The sequence below is a fragment of the Malaclemys terrapin genome, chromosome 9, assembly GCF_027887155.1.
Source record: "Malaclemys terrapin pileata isolate rMalTer1 chromosome 9, rMalTer1.hap1, whole genome shotgun sequence".
NCBI lineage: Eukaryota > Metazoa > Chordata > Testudines > Emydidae > Malaclemys > Malaclemys terrapin.
Window position 1 is genome coordinate 90,626,860 of NC_071513.1, and position 19,228 is coordinate 90,646,087.

The 19,228-nt window shown below is 48.3% G+C and overlaps 1 protein-coding gene across 9 annotated transcripts in view; it reads right to left on the reverse strand.

Moving 5' to 3' along the window:
- The window catches only part of TNIK (TRAF2 and NCK interacting kinase), a 313,537-nt gene that overhangs the window by 121,435 nt on the left and 172,874 nt on the right, over positions 1-19,228 (reverse strand). For all 9 annotated transcript variants that reach the window (XM_054040025.1, XM_054040031.1, XM_054040026.1 and 6 more), the window contains exon 4: positions 13,341-13,466. In XM_054040025.1, coding sequence (XP_053896000.1) covers positions 13,341-13,466 — 126 coding nt within the window. The remainder of the gene's footprint in view (positions 1-13,340; positions 13,467-19,228) is intronic.

The window sequence follows — 19,228 nt, forward strand, 5'->3', positions numbered from 1 at the left end:
GCAGGCGAGAGTCCGTCTTGTCTGAGAACAATCCATGTCCCTCAAAGGGCAGATCCTGTAGGGTTTGCTGCAGCTCCGGAGGCAAACCCGAAACCTGAAGCCAGGAGATCCTGCGCATAGCGATACCCGAAGCCAGGGTCCTCGCAGCTGAGTCTGCTATGTCCAAGGAGGCCTGCAAGGAGGTCCGAGCCACCTTCTTGCCCTCCTCTACCATGGCTCCAAACTCTTCCCTGGACTCCTGGGGAATCAACTCCTTAAACTTCCCCATAGAGTTCCAGGAGTTAAAATTGTAGCGGCTCAGTAGCGCCTGTTGGTTCGCCGCTCTAAGTTGCAGCCCTCCGGCTGAGTAAACCTTACGGCCAAACAAATCGATCCGCTTAGCCTCTTTTGATTTAGGCGCTGCAGCCTGCTGGCCGTGGCGCTCTCGTGCGTTCACTGATTCCACCACCAGTGAACACGGTTGGGGGTGGGTATACAAGTACCCGTAGTCCTTAGACGGGACAAAGTATTTCCTTTCCACCCCTCTCGCTGTGGGTGGGATAGAGGCAGGAGTTTGCCATATCGTATCCGCATTCGTTTGAATCGTGCGGATCAGGGGTAACGCCACCCTCGATGGGGCATCCGCTCCAAGGATATTCACGATCGGGTCGTGCACCTCCACTATCTCCTCCGCCTGCAGGTCCATGTTACGGGCCATCCTGCGCAGAAGATCCTGGTGAGCCCGAAGATCTATTGGAGGTGGGCCTGTGCACGATGTGCCCGCCACTGCCTCATCCGGAGAAGAAGAGGAAGATGCCTCCGGTGGAACAGGATCCAAGGGCTGGTCCTGGTCTCCCTGTTCCTGGGCTGGAGCATCACCTGTGCCTGGGTCCAGGGCGTCAGGTGGTCCGGACCCAGAAGCCTCCATGCCCCCTGGCGGAGGCCGAGAAATGGTGGACTCCGGGGCCCCTCTGATGGAGTGACCGGAGCGAGAGGTCGAAGCAATTGGAGCCCCTTGCGCCTGATGGTACGCCCACGGGGTCCAAAACGACCAGTGAGATGGGCCATGAGAATGGTCCTCTGCCATCTCCTGCCAATGGCCCAAGTCCTGTTCCTCGGCTTGCCCCTGAGGGGGGTATGCCGATCTCGAGAGGTCCTCCGAGGAGTGGGACACCGATCTCGATGGCCACGGCGGTGCCGAGAGCGTCGAGACGATTCCCATTGGCTGCGGTGCCGCACGGTGCCGGTCCGGAGATGATCTATCTCTACGCGGTGCCGGCGATCGGTGCCGGGACCGCGACCGGTGCCGATGACCTCGTCGGTGCCGGGAGTCGGATCTGGACCTCGACGAGGACCTGGAGTATGCCCGGTGCCGGGAGCGGCCTCTCGACGTCGAGCGTCGACCGTAGCGGTGCCGAGAACTACGTCTCGACGTTGATCGGTGCCGACGATCATAGCGGTGCCGAGACGTAGAGCGGTGCCGTGAAGAAGATCTTGGCCGCGAGTACGACCGGTGCCGAGGCGATATTCGGTGCCGGGACTGCGAGCGGCGTGGGGACCTGCTTCGGGACCTGGATCGGTGCCGAGGTTCCAGCCCTTGCGATGGAGGGCGCATCAAGGCAGGTTTCCCCCTCGACTGGACCGGGCGAGTCAACGGTGCAGTTGGTGCCGGTGGTTGAGGCGGTGCCGGCTCCGTGAGAGCTATTAAGTCTCTCGCCGCCGCGAAGGTCTCTGGAGTCGACGGGAGGCACTGTATCACCGCCGGTCTCGGTGGAGACGCTATCTGCACCGGACTCAACGGCCTCGGCGCCGGAGTCGACAGTGCTGGAGGCACCTGTTTCCGGTGCTCCACCGGCGGACGCGGCTCTACCCCCAGCACTGGGGGAGCCGGCGTCTTCGGCACGGATGTCCCCGTCTTATGGGCTTTTTTATGCCCTGGGGATAATGACCGGCGCCGAGGCACTGCTTGCGGTGCCGACGAGGTCTGGTGCCGGGGAGGCTTGTCTGACGCCACTCGCGTGGTCGTCATAGCCGGTGCCGCCGGGGCACTGCGCACCGAGGTGCTAGGTGCCGGGGCCTGACTTGTAGATGGAGCGTCTGGACTAAGTGCCGCCTCCATCAGGAGTTGCCGGAGCCGAAAGTCCCGCTCCTTCTTGGTCCTTGGTCTGAAGGCCTTACAGATCTTGCACTTGTCTGTTTGATGGGACTCTCCCAGGCACTTCAGACAGGAGTCGTGCGGGTCGCTCGTGGGCATAGGCTTAGCGCAGGAGGCGCACTGCTTGAAGCCGGGAGCGTTGGGCATGAGCCCGGCCCCGCGGTCAGGGGAGAAAGGGGGAGACGACCCCCTTAATCCCCTGAACTACTTAGAACAACTAGAACAACTTTTAAACTATTTAACTATAAACACTAGAACTATAACTATAACTATAACTGTGATACAACAAACTAAGCTAGGGAGAGTGGAGAACAGCTAAGCAGCGCTCCACAGTTCCAACGACCGTCAGGGGCGGTAAGAAGGAACTGAGGGGGCGCCGGGTCGGCTGGGGTATATATTCAGCGCCATGAAGGCGCCACTCTAGGGGGCTCCACAGCCGACCCGCCGGTGTTGCTAGGGTAGAAAATCTTCCGACGATCGTGCACGCGGCGCGCACACACCTAATGGAATGGATATGAGCAAGCACTCGAAGAAGAACTAGGTATTTTTGCGCCCGAGGCAAGAATATAAAATTGCACCCTCCCCCAGGGCTGGCAATTTGGCGGCGGGTCCCTCAGTCTCTCTTGGAGGGAAGGGCCTGCCGCCAAATTGCTGCCGAAGAATGAATGAAGGGGCAGTGGTAGAGCCTGTGATTTTGGGGGGTCAACTCATGATTTTTGACTGCTTGGGCTGGTAATGTTGCTTACAAGATGGTCTTTGGTTCCAGTCCAGTTCCAATCCAGAGAGGGACTCACAGGTTAAGAGAGGAGGGAGGTGCTGGATATCAGCAGTGGCCACTAGGGATCAGCATATGTCCTGAGAATGCTGGGGGTTCAGGTTTGCAGGGCAGGATCAGGGGTGGCAGGTTTGTAGAAATTTTGGTGGTGCCCAGAACCCCGCCCACTCCCCCGCCCAAGGCTTGGGGAGGGAGTTTGGGTGAGCGAGGAGGTCTGGGGTGCAGGCCCTAGGTTGGGGCAGGGACGGCGCTTCCATTTAGGTGACCTAGGCGGTCGCCTAGGGCACCAGGATTTGGGGGGGGGCGGCAATTCGGCGGCGGAGGGGTCCTTCCGCGCTCCGGGTCTTCGGGGCACTTCAGCGGCGGGTCCTGGAGCGAGTGAAGGACCCGCTGCTGAAGTGCCCTGAAGACCAGGAGTGCGGAAGGATCCCCCCACTGCAGAATTGCCGCCGACGACTGGGAGCACAGAAGGACCCCTGCCTAGGGTGCCAAAAACCCCGGCGCCGCTCCTGGGCAGGGGATTGGGGTGCAGGCTCTGGGAGGGAGTTTGGGGATGGGAGGGGTTGCGGAGGGAAGGGGTTCAGGTGTGAGGGCTGTGGATTGTAGCTGCAGATGAGGGGTTTGGAGTGTGGGAGGGGCTCAGGGCGACAGTAGGGGTGAGGGCTCTGTCTGGGATTGGGAATGGGAGGTTTGTGGTGTGGGAGGGGCTCAGGGTGAGAGTAGGAGTGTAGGGGATGAGGGCTCTGGCTGGGGCTGGGAGGTTTGGGGTGTGGGCTGTGGGGTGGGGCAGGGCTGGAGATGAGTTTGGGGTGCAGGCAGGCTGCTCCAGGACAGGGGCCAGAGAGGAGGACTCCCCCCAGCCCTCTCCTGCCTCCCCAGCAGCACACTTACCCCCACCACTGTCACTGCATGTGCTCCTAGGGCCCCTCTCAGGTCCAGGAATCTCCCTCGCCTTCCCCGTGGTGCATGCCGGGGGGGGGGCTGCGTGCGCCTCCTCCCCTGCTGTTGCCCCGACTGTAGCTTCACTGGGGGTGAGGGATGGGGCTGCCTAGGGTTACCATATTTTGTGCCTCCAAATGGAGGACACTCCACGGGCCCCGGCCCCGCCCTCAGCCCCGCCCCTACTCCGCCCCTTCCCCCAAAGTCTCCGCCCCCTCCCCTGCTTCCCGCGAACATTTGATTCGCGGGAAGCCTGAAGCAGGTAAGGGGGGTGTGGCGGGAGGAGGCGCGGCCCAGGCTGGCCCCCCCGGAGGCTCCAGCATGGGTCGGCTCGGGCCCAGCACTGCCGGCCCCCGGGCCCCCGGCCGAGCACCCCCGGCCCGGCCCCCGGGTCCCCGGCCGAGCACCCCCGGCGGCCCGGCGCACCGCCCGGCACTGCCGGTCCCCGGCGGCCCGGTGCACCTCCCGGCCGCCCAGCACCGCCGGCCCCGGGCCAGCCCCCGGCCCAGCGTCGCCGGATTTTCCCGGACATGTTCGGCTTTTTGGGATTTCCCCCCGGACGGGGATTTGAGTCCCAAAAAGCCGGACATGTCCGGGAAAATCCGGACGTATGGTAACCCTAGGGCTGCCTCCTTTCCCAGCATGGGGCAGGAGCCGTGACTGCGGGCAGGGCCCCTGTGCTGCTGGAGGGTCCCATTGGCACTAGGACCCTGCGGCAGCAGTTGCTGCAGGGGAAAGACAGGGACTCTCTGCTCCGGGGCTGGGGAAGGGGACGGGGGGAAGCAAGTCGGGGCCAGGAGACACTCGGGGGAGGCACGGGGGGCGGCAGGTGGGGTCAGAGGGGGGGGAGATCACCTGGGTTATAAATATCTCCATGCCAGCAGCTTTTTTGTTTTTTCTCTCCACCACTTTCTGCGCCCACCCGGCTTTGCGTGCCCGAGGCAAGTGCCTCTCTCGCCTCGCCCTTGTTACCGCATTGGCCCTGTGCTTACTACTTTTCATATGGGGGTACAAAACCTATACTCAGCTCTGTGCTTAGAATCAGAATGGGACTGAGCACAGGTCAGTGTGTTGACCCCAGCCAATATAAACTGTTTAGGGACCATTACGCTTTCACAGCTCTTTTATAAAGGCCCACGTCTTTACTGTCGTACACATCATTACTCTTTATACTACAACCACAGTTATTAACACCTGAAGCCAATAGCAGGGCATTAAAAATTCAATAACCTTCACCTGGTAATTCAGCAGAAAAGCTGCTGCTTGTTTCTGAAAATGAGAAAACAATTGATTTTGTATTAAGCATCAATTAAAATATTCAGTAGAAAGGAATGTTCCCGTTCAGCATGCTGAACTGAATATATAAAAGTGGATTTTAATTGACTCTACCAGCAGCCCAGCTAAAACAGGCTGCAAATTAAAGAGCGCTACCTGCAGTTCTCTGACTCTGCTCCTTTTAAAGCTTAGGCCCCACAACCACAATGACATGTCTGTCTGGTTGCTTTAGCCCGCAGGGTACAGAAATGCATGCCACTGACACACCAGTCTCCTTCCTTTGAAGGCAGTGGCCTACAATATAAACACCCTTGCAGTCTTTCATAAATAAATAATTTGCCTGGCTACATTCTGTGAGCACCTTCTAACAGCACGAGGCCAGACATGTAATTCATGTCACTTAGGAAGCCTGAAAATTGTTATTGTCAGGACTAAGCAGGACTTCAAAGAGTGGAAGAGAAAAGAGTGGACACAGTCACAGGATTGAGAGTTACAATACATAGCTCCTGCAGAAATAGCTTTGAACAGAACTGGAAATTAAATAGCTTAGGCTTACTTAGCCACAAAGCAGCAGAAAGTCTTGCTTATGACACACTGTCTATCCTCTCAGCCAGACTCCATTAACCAGTCCTGTTCAATGCCAATCTCCTTATAACTGCCTCTTTCCAAGCACTCCTTTTGTATTTTGCTCTCAGGTCATGTGGATTATCGCTGAAAGTGGGCCTTGAAGGAACTGATCAGAATTAAAGGTCAGCTTAAATCTTTTCCTGCTAAACTCAAACTTCTAAATATTTAATTTGAGTTGGTTAAGGTTTCGGCTGTGCAGAAACATTCTCCAATGAGTCCACTCAACAGAACGATAGAGCCCAGCACGGATACAAAAAATGTATCCGCAACTGATCTGCAATCCGCAAACATGGTTTGAGACCCCCAGAAGAGTTGCCATGGAAGCAATCCATCTCCTGCCAGAAAGGTGGGTACTTCTCCCCACTGGGGAATGGCTACATTACCACTGCTCTGCCCTCAGCTGTCACTGACTGAAGCTTATTCTGCATGCAGTGTAAATCCAATTCTAGAAGCAGCAGCAAAATTCTATACAATTGTACATGCATGGCAGATCTTTTCTGCTAATCACTTCAATACACTGCAGATGGAAAGGACAGATGACAATCATCCAGCAAAGCAACACCCATATTAACACACAGCATATAGCCACAGGGTAACATACTGAATTTAAGAAGAAACCCTACAGCTTCTGATAATATTTCCAGAATCAACTCTGGAATATCAGTGTGCTCAGGAATGTGTTGATCTTTGTGTTGATCACTTTTGCAATCGAGTACAAGTTTCTTTATGACCCCCTGCATAATTCTATCCCTCTCTAAAAATCCATCACTTACATCCCCTCCCCGTGCCCAGTGCTCTGACGATGATGCCAACCTCAACATCTTAGTCGTCTGCCTCTCTCAAATGACCCCATGTTTTCTTGAACAGAGATGCACATACATGGACTGCTCTCTTTGAGCTGGTATGGAAGGCCACTACCCTCTATTCATTTAATCTTGCTTGATGTCTACCATGACACCTACAAGCAATTTGTTCACTGTCCTCTACTCTATTTACTTTATTTATCTGTTGAGTGAACTACTCATTTATGTGGGGATAGGAAGTCCAGTGATCAGAGGCAGGTCATAAGGAGACTGGAATTAAGGCTGGGAATTGATGTTTGGGGTCAAATAGTTGATAGGATGGAGGGATGATGCGGGGGAGGAGTGGGTTTAACTTCATAAAAAGTTCACCAACAAACTTTGTGCCTACCATCACACTGATCACTTTGCTTGTGGTTCTACTGCTCATCCTCTGTCTTCTTAGACTCCACATTCTTCTGTGTAGGGAATGTGTCTCTGTGTTTGGAGCTCCTCAGTTCACAAGGGGTGTGCATGCTGCCCCTTCCCGCACCCCACAGGCCTGCGCTAAATGGTAGGTCACTCTGGAGGAGGGGGTGTTGTGATAATTGGGCCTATAATTTCCCCCTAATTGTGAGCTAAGCTATGAACAGTGTGTGAAAGTTAAAAAAAATGTCACAATAACCTATAACAGCAAATATTGATGGGAAAAGGTGCAATAAAGAGACAGATTGAATTAGTCCAAACAAAAAGGCCTACGGCCATAAATCAAGGACCATGTTAAGATCATGCCTGATAAACAAAACAGTGTGGGGCTGGAAATCAATGAACCAAAATTGGTGTGTGGGAAATTAGATCTAATTGGTGGACAAAATAATGAGAGGAAGGGCTATTCTGCCCATTACTCCCCTTTTTGGGGTCCTTAAAAGAAGAGGGGGGGGGGAGGAAATCAGTGGAGGAGAAAAGCTGGTTACTGTGACACTGGCTGACTGAAAGATGAGAGAAAGGGAAGAAGTGAGCTTCACCATCATGTCTGCCATGCCCACCATCTCCTGGGACCCCTAATCCTGATCAGACCAGGCCTGAAAAAGGGACCCAGAAGACACTACAACCTCCACCATCTCCAGATAAATGCTGAACACCACCTAGGATGTGAGACTTGGTCACCTCCTTCCCCCAACTGTCCTTTTCCTTTCCTGCCTTATTTCTTCTCTTTCCTATTTCTCTCCTTTTCCCTTCTGTCTCTTAAGAGTCTGGCTTAGCCAGTCAAGACTGCATATTTTGCAACATGCTGAAAGCCTGTGACCAGAAAAAAGCAGCTAGAAGCAATGCCCTAAACAGCCAGACACTGGCACATGTTTGCAAGGTCTCAAAGTAGCTGATAAGACCCGTGTATTGTGCCTGTGGTGGATTGTTTTTTTTTGTTGTTGTTGTTTTTAAAGCAGTGAGGTTGCAAGTTGAATTCAACACCAGAGACAGAAGCTGCAGTTTCTAAATCTTTGCGGTTCTTTATTTCCCCGGTTGCGTATGTGCCTATCTTGTTTTGTCTTCTAGGAATTGGGATTGGACTTTAACAGCAGCAGCAACACTGACAGCATCAGCCCATTTCAACTAACTTCTCTTTTCTCCAAAAGGAAAGCTACCACCATCTTTAATACCATCTAGGAGATGGTCAGACAGGGGGAGGTTCCTTCTAAAGACTCCCCTCAGCTAAAGGGAAAAGGAAAAAAAGGATGTTAAAATGAAAGCCTTACTTAGTAACTTACCCTTCAAATGCTTTAACTATTTTCCTTCTTTTCTATATCTTTAATAAAAGATTAACGGATGTTTAACGGTGTTTGCCCTGGTACAAAGCATATCTGTATATCATTCTGTATATCAACCCCTGAACCGCGTTTAACACTCTTTAATGTTGGACAATTTTAGGGTAATGTTAATACCTTTAACTCTTTGGGCCCATATATTCCATTAAATTAATGCAACAGGGGCCATTGTCTCACCTCCTCCCACGCCCGCTGAAGGAAGATTTGCATCCACAGGGGGATGTGTAGGGAGTAGTCCATGCACTACCCTGAGCAGACTGATCGTCCGCAATTACCAGGGCATACAAGCAGGAGGGAAGATTTCTTGTGCCTTCTTCTCTGTGCACCCACAAGGACCAGGCACAGTTTGACCCTAATAAAGGAAGATGTTAGCTGACAAAACGCACCAACACACAAAGACAGCTGGGGAAATCAGAGCTGCATTTTTATGTTTCACTGGTTCGCTTTAGCTCTATTTCCCCCAAAACATTCCTCAGTATTGAGTGACCTTATGACCTAGTTAACCTGTTAGCTGAGCTCTGCTACTTTATGCCCATTGCTATAATCGATCTACTGGATAAGACAAACTAATACTTGTCTGGGGGCAAAATTCTCTAAGATTTCCAGTGAATTTTTGTCTCAGATAGTCTCCTCTAGCTACATGCATAGAACCTCCATTGACAGAAGATCAGCATGAGCGGAGAGAAGATCGAAGATATCAGTCATGCACATCTGAAAGCAACATTTTGACCAAAACATGGTTAAACCAATTTTAATGTCTTTAACACTTAGAGACACACAGTTAAAGGCTTAAAGGAACCATTAGATCACCCAGTCTGACCTCCTGTCTATCACAGGCCACCAGCATCACCTAGCAGCTGCACACTAAACCCAGCAACCAAAATTAGACCAAAGTACTATAGCCCACAAAAGACTAAATACAGACCGAGACTAGGAGGGACCTACGTGCACCAATGCCAGAGGCGCCCGCAATGGCAAGGCTAAGTGAGATACACCCAGATAACCCCAGCCAGTGACCTGCACTCTATGCTGCAGAAGAAGGTGAAAAAAACCAAGGTCACTGCCATCTCCAATATCAAATATTTTACCTTGCTCTTCCATTTCCTAGTATACAAGTGATTTTTATTTCCTTTTTACAAATATGTCAGATTTGTGATACTGCATCTGTAGTGTCAGGAGACACGGCAGAATATGCTGTGTGCAGCTTTCTAGTTGCAGGAAAATTAGTCGGTGTAGTAGCTCATTGTTTCTTTGATGGTTGCTGTTATTGAATGAAGAACAGTAGACCTCTTCACCACTATGGGACCGCACAGGAATGACAATATGTTGTCAGACGCTTGCCTTGTTTCCGAGAGATCTTAATCTCTATTGAAAAAGCTCCCTTTTTCGATTTCCATATCAGCCCTCTCAGTGTCGATAAAGAGAATTACTTGGGCATTATCAGAAACAGTTTTATTTCAATAAAGAGCCGGTGAAAAATAAACACGCCTTTATCTCCGAAGCAACCACTGATGAAATTGGAACATATGAGAATTCTATCAGATACCTCAAACAACAGTGATTTAATGTGGAGACAAAAGCACTGCCCTTCTCCCACTGTCAAAGGAGTTTCCCTTGAACACCTCTTATTCAGCTCCAGTACAGGACATAGACTTTCTAAAACTCTATCCACTCAACCACTTTTAAACCTAAAGAGGATAGAACTTAGCATGGCTTTCATCAATAGCCTGCAAGCTTTAGATGGTTGTGATTAATCCCTTCTTCAAGTAAAGGTCCAAAATCTTGCCAAGCTCCTGAGGGATTGATTCATAGATTTTTTTTTTTTTAAAGGCCAGAAGGGACCATTAGATCATATAGGCTGATCTACTTTACAACACAGGTCATAGATGTGCACTCAGTTATCGAGCCCAAAGGGATGCAAATGGAGGGATGGATATAAGAAGCTCTCTCCCTTGCCCACTTGTGGAGGGGGTCACCAGAATCCTCTGGGGCAGTGGTTCTCAAACTGTGGGTTGGGACCGCTAAAATGGGGTCTCCAGGGCTGGCATTAGACTTGCTTGGCCCAGGGCTGAAGCCGAAGCCCAAGCCCCCTCAGACCTGAGGCTGAAGGTGGGGCTTGGGCTCTGGTTCAGGCTTCAGTCCTCCCTCCTGGGATTGTGTAATAATTTTTGTTGTCAGAAGGGAACTGCAGTGTAATGAAGTTTGAGAACCGCTGCTCTGGGGGAAATCACAAATCCTGCTTGGACCTTCTTTGGTTCCAGTTATCTGAAGGAGGTGGAGCTCATTTATTTGCCTGGTGGGGAGGGTTTGATAAGGGAGGTTATTCTATTTATGTGAGATTCTTTCCTGGCATTATTTATCTTTAGCAAGTTTGGGTAGGTGTGGAGGCCCTTGGATAGGAGCTTTAGAAATAAAATTGTCTGACCAGAAAAGAGTTAATCATCAGACAGAAACAGCAACAAGGTAAAAACAAATTCCAACATGTACAACTATAACAACATGCTCATGCACCGTCAACATGGTGGGAGCCCAGAACCTCCATTAGCATTAAAGCATAGACTGCTACCACTTGAGCTGTAGGGCTAACTACAAAACCAGCAACAAGAGAAAGCTATTATCCCAGAGACAAGCTGGACTGCTGGTGCAATGTGCTGATCACAGGGAAGGTCTGGGGGAGCCTACCCAAACTCTCCCTTCCTAACCTGTCAGGGTGGTTAAGCACTGGAATAAATTGCCTAGGGAAGTTGTGGAATCTCCATCATTGGAGATTTTTAAGAGCAGCTTAGACAAACACCTATCAGGGATGGTCCAGATAATACTTTGTCCTGCCATGAGTGCAGAGGACTGGACTAGAAGACCTCCTGAGGTCCCCTCCAGTCTTACAATTCTATCTTGAGAGTTTAGGAGAGCTCCTGTGCCATGTGGTGCCCCAGAAGATGAGATGGGACACTAGGGCCATTCAGTATGGTCAGGAGAAGGCAAGCCTGGCATGGCACAGCTGAGCTCTCCCCCCTATGCAAGCTGATACAGCTGCTCTGGCAGCTCCCAGGTGTTCTCTGTACAGCATCTGATGCTGTGGTGGCAGCCTGAGCCTGATTTTTTAGAAGGGTTTAATTTTGTTAGCAAACAACCAACATTTTCCCCAGGAACACAAGCAACACAAAGGAGATGGTAATTTTAACAGCTTATAAGACCACTAACCCTGAATGAAATTTCATGGGACAAAGAAAAGGCACTTCTCTAGCCCAAGGGCTTTCTTCTTGGTGAACTGTATAGACCTACCACAAACAAAGGATGTGCAAGAGGTTCTAATAATAAATATATTAATAAATAAAAGAATAATAAATTGTAAGAATGTTTTATAATGAAAAGCCTGAGCCAACCTAAATACAGGGCTCACTGGCAGTGCTCCTTCAGTTCAGCTGATTTTTTATCACGGAAGTCATGTATTCCTTGATTTTATTTTATTTTATTCCCAAGACTTGTTGACATTTTGGCACATGCCTATGACGATAAACAGGTGAGCCAATTTATCTGGGAACCTTAAAGAGCTGCCAAATAAAAGCCTGGGCTGCATGAAATGCTAAGTAAACCAATGCTCTGCAACAACTCTATGGGGTTCAAACGAGTATACCAGCGACCGTCAGTGAGAGCATTAGGCCCAAATTTTCAAAAATGGCCACTATATTTGGGTGCTTCTGTTTTTTTTCTGACTTGAAACAGCCTGATTTTCCACAGTGATAGGCACCAACCACTCTGCACTGATTTGCAGTGGAGTGGTGGATGCTCCATACCCCATATAAGTCATGCCTGAGAGCACCTCAAGTTGAGCACCCAAAAAATTGGAGAATCCCAAATTAGTGAACCCTTCAAAAATCGAGTCTGAATTCCTCCCTCCCCACAATGCAATGGAAAAACTGTTGAGTGCAGGGCAGAGCTTATAAGAAGGTTGGCTCCAGTACGGCAACTATTATTTTTGTATCTGACCATGGTTATCACAGCACAAATCACAGTTCTAGTTACTTGTAGTACAAGTGTTATTTAGACTACAAAACAATACCTACGTTGCTGTATTTAAACTAATTTCCCATAATTTTTAGTCTTTTCAACATGACCACCATGTGATTTTCCCTAAAAAGTGCCACATTAAAAAGACAAGATATAATTACAGGGACAGATGACGATCTGAGTTACACAGGTGTTACTAAGTGGAGTACAGATTTACATCAGTGTAACCAATCAAAATCTGGCACATTATCTTGAATTAATTTTTAGCATCCCTAATAGTAAGAGACAAAGATCTAGATGGAATCCTAAATTGCAACACCCTTTCTGATGTTCCAGCCTTGGGTCTCTCCTGAACAGATGCTGCCAGATGTGTGGTGAAAATATGTCAACTAGGATCCAGACTGAGACCAAGGTCATTTCTCTTGTGCTAGAAGACCTAGATTTGAACCTCATTCTTCAAAGTTTGGGGAACTGAATACGTAACCCAGACACTCATTGGAATCTTGTGTCTCTGCATTCAAGTGAAAACAAGCAGGATAGGTAGGGAGGAGGAGGAGTTTGGGACGGTGATCCTGTGAGGTGCTGAGCACTTACAACTCCAACTGAAGCCAATGGAAGCTGCAGCCTGCCCAGGCTCAGAGCTCCCAGCGATTCAACTATTTAGCTTTAGTATTCTACGGCCAAACTTCCTTTTCTCCAATGCATCACTAAATTCCACCTACGTGTTTATTTTTGATCAACTCCTGTATCAAAGGTATAATCCTGTCTTTGTGGCAAAACAGGGGTGTGTTCTCTCACATCACAGCCTGCAAGCGGGTGCAAGCAATATGAAGAGATAGCATTTGAAACAAACAAACAAACAAACAAACAAAAAACCATGGCTCCTAGAGTGGAGGTTAGAGTGCAACTGGAGGAAACTCAGTAGATCAAACCCCAATGCTTATAAAAGGAAGAAGAGGACATTTAAAAGCACTGCCTACCCAGAGCTGATCATCCATTCCGGGTGGGTTCTTTTTAATAAAAGCTCCATAATATGTGGCTATATTTCGGTGATGAGAATATTTCTTTAGCATGTTAATTTCCTGTTTGATCTCCTCCTCTTCATCCTGGAATAAGAAAAAACAAAACTCAGTGACACCAAAGAACACATTTCACAGATTATTCATTGGTATGATTTCTCTTCATCTTTGTTGCAGTTAGTTAATTTAAGCAGGCCACATCTCTGCCCCCTCCCCACCTTCCACCTGCACTAATTTTGCTTCTGCCCCTTATTTAGGTCTGTGCTTCACAATGTGGCACATGTTCAATCCTAGTATAAATAGGTGTAATTCCAATTTAAGGCAATGGAACCCATGGCTGAGCCTTGGAAGGTTAAGAGTTATGACTACAGACTTTGAAAAAGGTAATTTTTAGGTGAATTTAGTGCTTGTGATAAGTACTGGTTAAGAGGCCTGAACACTGAAGTCTTCTCCTAGGAAAACCACTTTGAGGGTAAAAAAAAGCAGTTCAGTTTCCAAGCATATTCAAAACTTGGCCTTTCTTCTAAGACGAGTTACCAGCTGTGATGAGGTGAACCTACCGGCTCGTTTTACACAGGCTACAAAACAGTCATCACATGGTAAGAACTTTAAATCACAGTGACATGGTCTGGAGTCAGACAACCATAGGACATAAAAGGTTCCAGAATCTATTACCAGATTGTTGAGCCTCTTGGCCAACAAGGATAGATTGTACATCTTTATTGGCAGCTCAGTTAGTATTTACTTATTCATTTTACACCGTTTAGTCTTTCAGAACTCTCTGAAGATAACTATTTGGGCTCGAGGGTGTACCATACACGAGTTGCTCGGCAGCTCCATCACCTTCGCTAAAGGTACTTTTCTACCCCTGCTGCCAATGGCCCATTTGGATTATTCCAGAAAGCAAACCTTGGTACAGAAGTCATCCCATGGTCTTTGCCACTCTGAAATCAACTCACAATCCAAATCAGACAGTAGCTAAAAAGTATGTTTACAAAAAATTAGAATTTATTCATGATAAAGGAAAGGTTATGCCAGCTGAGCTGGGAAGTTCCAAGGCCGAGCTGCAAAACTCTGAGATCACTCTGCCGTGCTTAAGTATTGTAGAGCATGTCGGATTTGAGATTTAAATGTATAATTATCAAAAGCATGTACACCCAGTGACTGAGTTAGACAGGCACTAGGAAGATCGAGCCCATCCAGACAATTTCAGAATATTCTCATGAGGACAAATTCAGTCCTGGTGGAACTCCTTTGACCACCGTAGAGTTGGGCTAACTTGCATGCGGGTTCAATTTGGCCTGCAAAACATCAAGAGTTGAACTAGTCTTTTGGTAGAAGAATTATGAGGATACATATTTTTGGGTTCTATTTCTTTTGCTTGTTTTCTTTGTTTACACTGGACTTGATCTGAGGAAGCCTCATTTTATTTTATGTTGATTCTAGGATTCTAGTATGTTGAAATCCCAGTGTCTCTAGAACAGGAAAGAGCAGTTAACACCTTGTTGTTGATTAGCTTTATTCTAAAGAGCCCTGAATAAATGTTGCCTCCTTCCTCCTCTATTACTACCCCATCTGTTTTGTTCTGACTTCAGTTTTATAAACTAGCAAATAAAGAGACACCCTGGTGATCAGCTAATCTGCAAACATGAGCTCTTCTAAACAACTGTATTTTCTGACCAGATGTCTCCCAACACATGGGGAGAAGCACTGATTTCTTTCTTTACTACCGAGAGTGACTAAATTATCATTGTCTTTAAGAAGGAATTCAGAGAAGAGCTGCAAAAATGATTAAGGGACTGGAGAAACTGACACAAGGAAAGATTTAAATGAGCTAATTAGGTATAGCTTGGGTAAACAACAACCAGTTTTATTGTCTACAAGGATCTGAAGATTGTAAACACCAAAGAAGGTTAGGAATTGGCATAAAGGGTTATGAGTAAGGACATGTCTATACGTACAGTGCTGCAGCCGATGGTGGGCAAACTGCGGCCCAGGGGCCACATCCAGCCCTTCAGATGTTTTAATCTGGCCCTTGAGCTCCTGCCAGGGAGTGGGGTCAGGGGCTTGCTCCACATGGCTCCCGGAAGCAGTGGCACGTCCCCCCTCTGGCTTCTACACGTAGAGACAGCCAGGGGGCTCCGCAAGCTGCACCTACCCCAAGCGCCACTCCCACAGCTCCCATTGGCCAGCAAACAGGGCCAATGGGAGCTGTAGGGGCAGCGCCTGCACACAGAGCAGTGCGTAGAGCCGTGCCTCCACCTAGGAACCGAAGGAGGGACATGCCACTGCTTCCGGGAACTGCTTGAGGTAAGAGCCACCCAGAGCCTGTACCCCTGACCCCCTCACACACCTCAAACCCCTGCCCCAGCCCTGATCCCCCTCCCACCCTCCAAACCCCTCGGTCCCACCATCCTGCACCCCAGAGCCTGCACCTGCAGCCAGAGCCCTCACCCCCCCACCCTCACTCCGGGCCCAGCCCAGAGCCCCCTCCCGCACCCTGTACTCCTCATTTCTGGCCCCACCTCAGAGCCCGTACCCCCAGCGGGAGCCCTCATTCCCTCCCGCACCCCAACCCCAATTTCATGAGCATTCATGGCCCACAATACAATTTCCATACCCAGATGTGGCCCTCGGGCCAAAAAGTTTTCCCACCCCCTGCTCTATGCTGATGGGAGAGAGCTCTCTCTAGTCGGTATAATAAAACCATCTCCACAAGTGGCAGAAGCTACATCAGTGGGAGAAGCTCTCCCACCGACATAGCGCTGTGCACACTGGCACTTATGTCAGTGTAACTTGTCACTCAGTGGGGTGGTTTATTCACATCCCGAGCAACATCAGTTCTATGACATAATATGTAGCGTCGACATAGCGTTAGACTTATTACAGGGTGACCTAAAAGCCATCTCTTCTCCTGCTGTTCTACAGTACTGCCAGAAACTTTTGCTTGGTTTTATTTGTCCAGCAGAACAGTGGAATCTGCTGGCAATTTAACAAGTGCACAGACTGTTACCTGGGGTTTTTAGAACTCCCAACAGGGCAACTTAACTATTTTACTCCAGGTGGTGTAAGGAATAAATTAATAGGAACATAGCACTTCCGTTTGATAAGATTTATGCAAGTAAGCGTGCTTTATTTAAAACGGCAATTTATTAGATTTAAGCACATACAAACATAAGCAATAGGTTTAGAACATTCCAGATATGTACCTAATATCGGGAACGGTATTCAGTAATTAACAGCAGGTTTGCAGTGGCCAGTTCCTTACCCACCGGGGAGAAAGGGTGTCAGGAAAAACGTTTTTTAAGATGGCTTTTGAGGACTGCTTTAAAGTACACTTTATTAGCTAATTTTTTATAACTAACATTTACAAAACACATAGATGATAATGATCCCTACTATATTATTACTTGTTTTAACTTTTAATATGAAAGGTGTTTAGACTTAAGGTTTTTTAATCACCAAGGTTTTTAGTTTTAATTGCTTACTTGTTTGTTTTTTCCTCCCATTCTGATTAGCAGAAACTGTAGCTAGTTTTAACCTTGCTTTTAAAAGCCTGTTTTTAAATTAACCCTTAACTATGTGGTGTTTTATTACCTCAGGGTGGCTGAATGCACATAATATGGTTTCAGAGTAACAGCCGTGTTAGTCTGTATCCGCAAAAAGAACAACAGGAGTACTTGTGGCACCTTAGAGACTAACAAATTTATTAGAGCATAAGCTTTCGTGGACTACAGCCCACTTCTTCGGATGAATATAGAATGGAACATATATTGAGGAGATATATATACACACATACAGAGAGCATAAACAGGTGGGAGTTGTCTTACCAACTCTGAGAGGCCAATTAATTAAGAGAAAAAAAACTTTTGAAGTGATAATCAAGCTAGCCCAGTACAGACAGTTTGATAATAAGTGTGAGAGTACTTACAAGGGGAGATAGATTCAATGTTTGTAATGGCTCAGCCATTCCCAGTCCTTATTCAAACCGGAGTTGATTGTGTCTAGTTTGCATATCAATTCTAGCTCTGCAGTCTCTCTTTGGAGTCTGTTTTTGAAGTTTTTCTGTTGTAATATAGCCACCCGCAGGTCTGTCACTGAATGACCAGACAGGTTAAAGTGTTCTCCCACTGGTTTTTGAGTATTTTGATTCCTGATGTCAGATTTGTGTCCATTAATTCTTTTGCGTAGAGACTGTCCGGTTTGGCCAATGTACATGGCAGAGGGGCATTGCTGGCACATGATGGCATATATCACATTGGTAGATGTGCAGGTGAACGAGCCCCTGATGGTATGGCTGATGTGATTAGGTCCTATGATGATGTCACTTGAATAGATATGTGGACAGAGTTGGCATCGGGGTTTGTTTCAAGGATAGGTTCCTGGGTTAGTGGTTTTGTTCAGTGATGTGTGGTTGCTGGTGAATATTTGCTTTAGGTTGGGGGGTTGTCTGTAAGCGAGGACAGGTCTGTCTCCCAAGATCTGTGAGAGTAAAGGATCATCTTTCAGGATAGGTTGTAGATCTCTGATGATGCGCTGGAGAGGTTTTAGTTGGGGGCTGAAGGTGACAGCTAGTGGTGTTCTGTTATTTTCTTTGTTGGGCCTGTCTTGTAGGAGGTGACTTCTGGGTACTCGTCTGGCTCTGTCAATCTGTTTTTTCACTTCAGCAGGTGGGTATTGTAGTTTTAAGAATGCTTGATAGAGATCTTGTAGGTGCTTGTCTCTATCCGAGGGATTGGAGCAAATGCAGTTATATCTTAGAGCTTGGCTGTAGACAATGGATCGTGTGGTGTGTCCTGGATGGAAGCTGGAGGCATGTAGGTAAGTGTAGCGGTCAGTAGGTTTCCGGTATAGGGTGGTATTGATGTGACCGTCACTTATTAGCACAGTAGTGTCCAGGAAATGGACCGCTTGTGTGGATTGATCTAGGCTGAGGTTGATGGTGGGATGGAAATTATTGAAATCATGGTGAAATTCCTCAAGGGCTTCTTTTCCATGGGTCCAGATGATGAAGATGTCATCAATGTAGCGCAAGTAGAGTAGGGGCGTTAGGGGACGAGAGCTAAGGAAGCGTTGTTCTAAGTCAGCCATAAAAATGTTGGCATATTGTGGGGCCATGCGGGTACCCATAGCAGTGCCGCTGACTTGAAGGTATATATTGTCCCCAAATGTGAAATAGTTGTGGGTGAGGACAAAATCACAAAGTTCAGCCACCAGGTTAGCTGTGACATTATCAGGGATACTGTTCCTGATAGCTTGTAGTCCATCTTTGTGTGGAATATTGGTGTAGAGGGCTTCTACGTCCATAGTGGTCAGGATGGTGTTTTCTGGAAGATCACCGATGGATTGTAGTTTCCTCAGGAAGTCAGTGGTGTCTCGAAGATAGCTGGGAGTGCTGGTAGCGTAGGGTCTTAGGACAGAGTCTACATAACCAGACAAGCCTGATGTTAGGGTGCCAATGCCTGAGATGATGGGGCGTCCAGGATATCCAGGTTTATGGATCTTGGGTAGCAAATAGAATACCCCTGGTCGGGGTTCTAGGCATGTGTCTGAACGGATTTGTTCCTGTGCTTTGTCAGGGAGTTTTTTTAGCAGATGGTGTAGTTTCTTTAGGTAATCCTCAGTGGGATCAGAGGATAATGGCCTGTAGAATGTGGTGTTAGATTAACTTGATCACATTCTGGGGTATACACACCCCTCAAATCCAGGGCAACAAGACCAACAAAGGATGATCTAGGCCACTGTTTTTCCTCACAAGGAAATTAGATTCCAATTACATCTACCCATTGGCTCCAGCCCACCTCTGCTCCTAAGCATCCCATCCCAGCTAGAAAGACACCTGGCTGCAA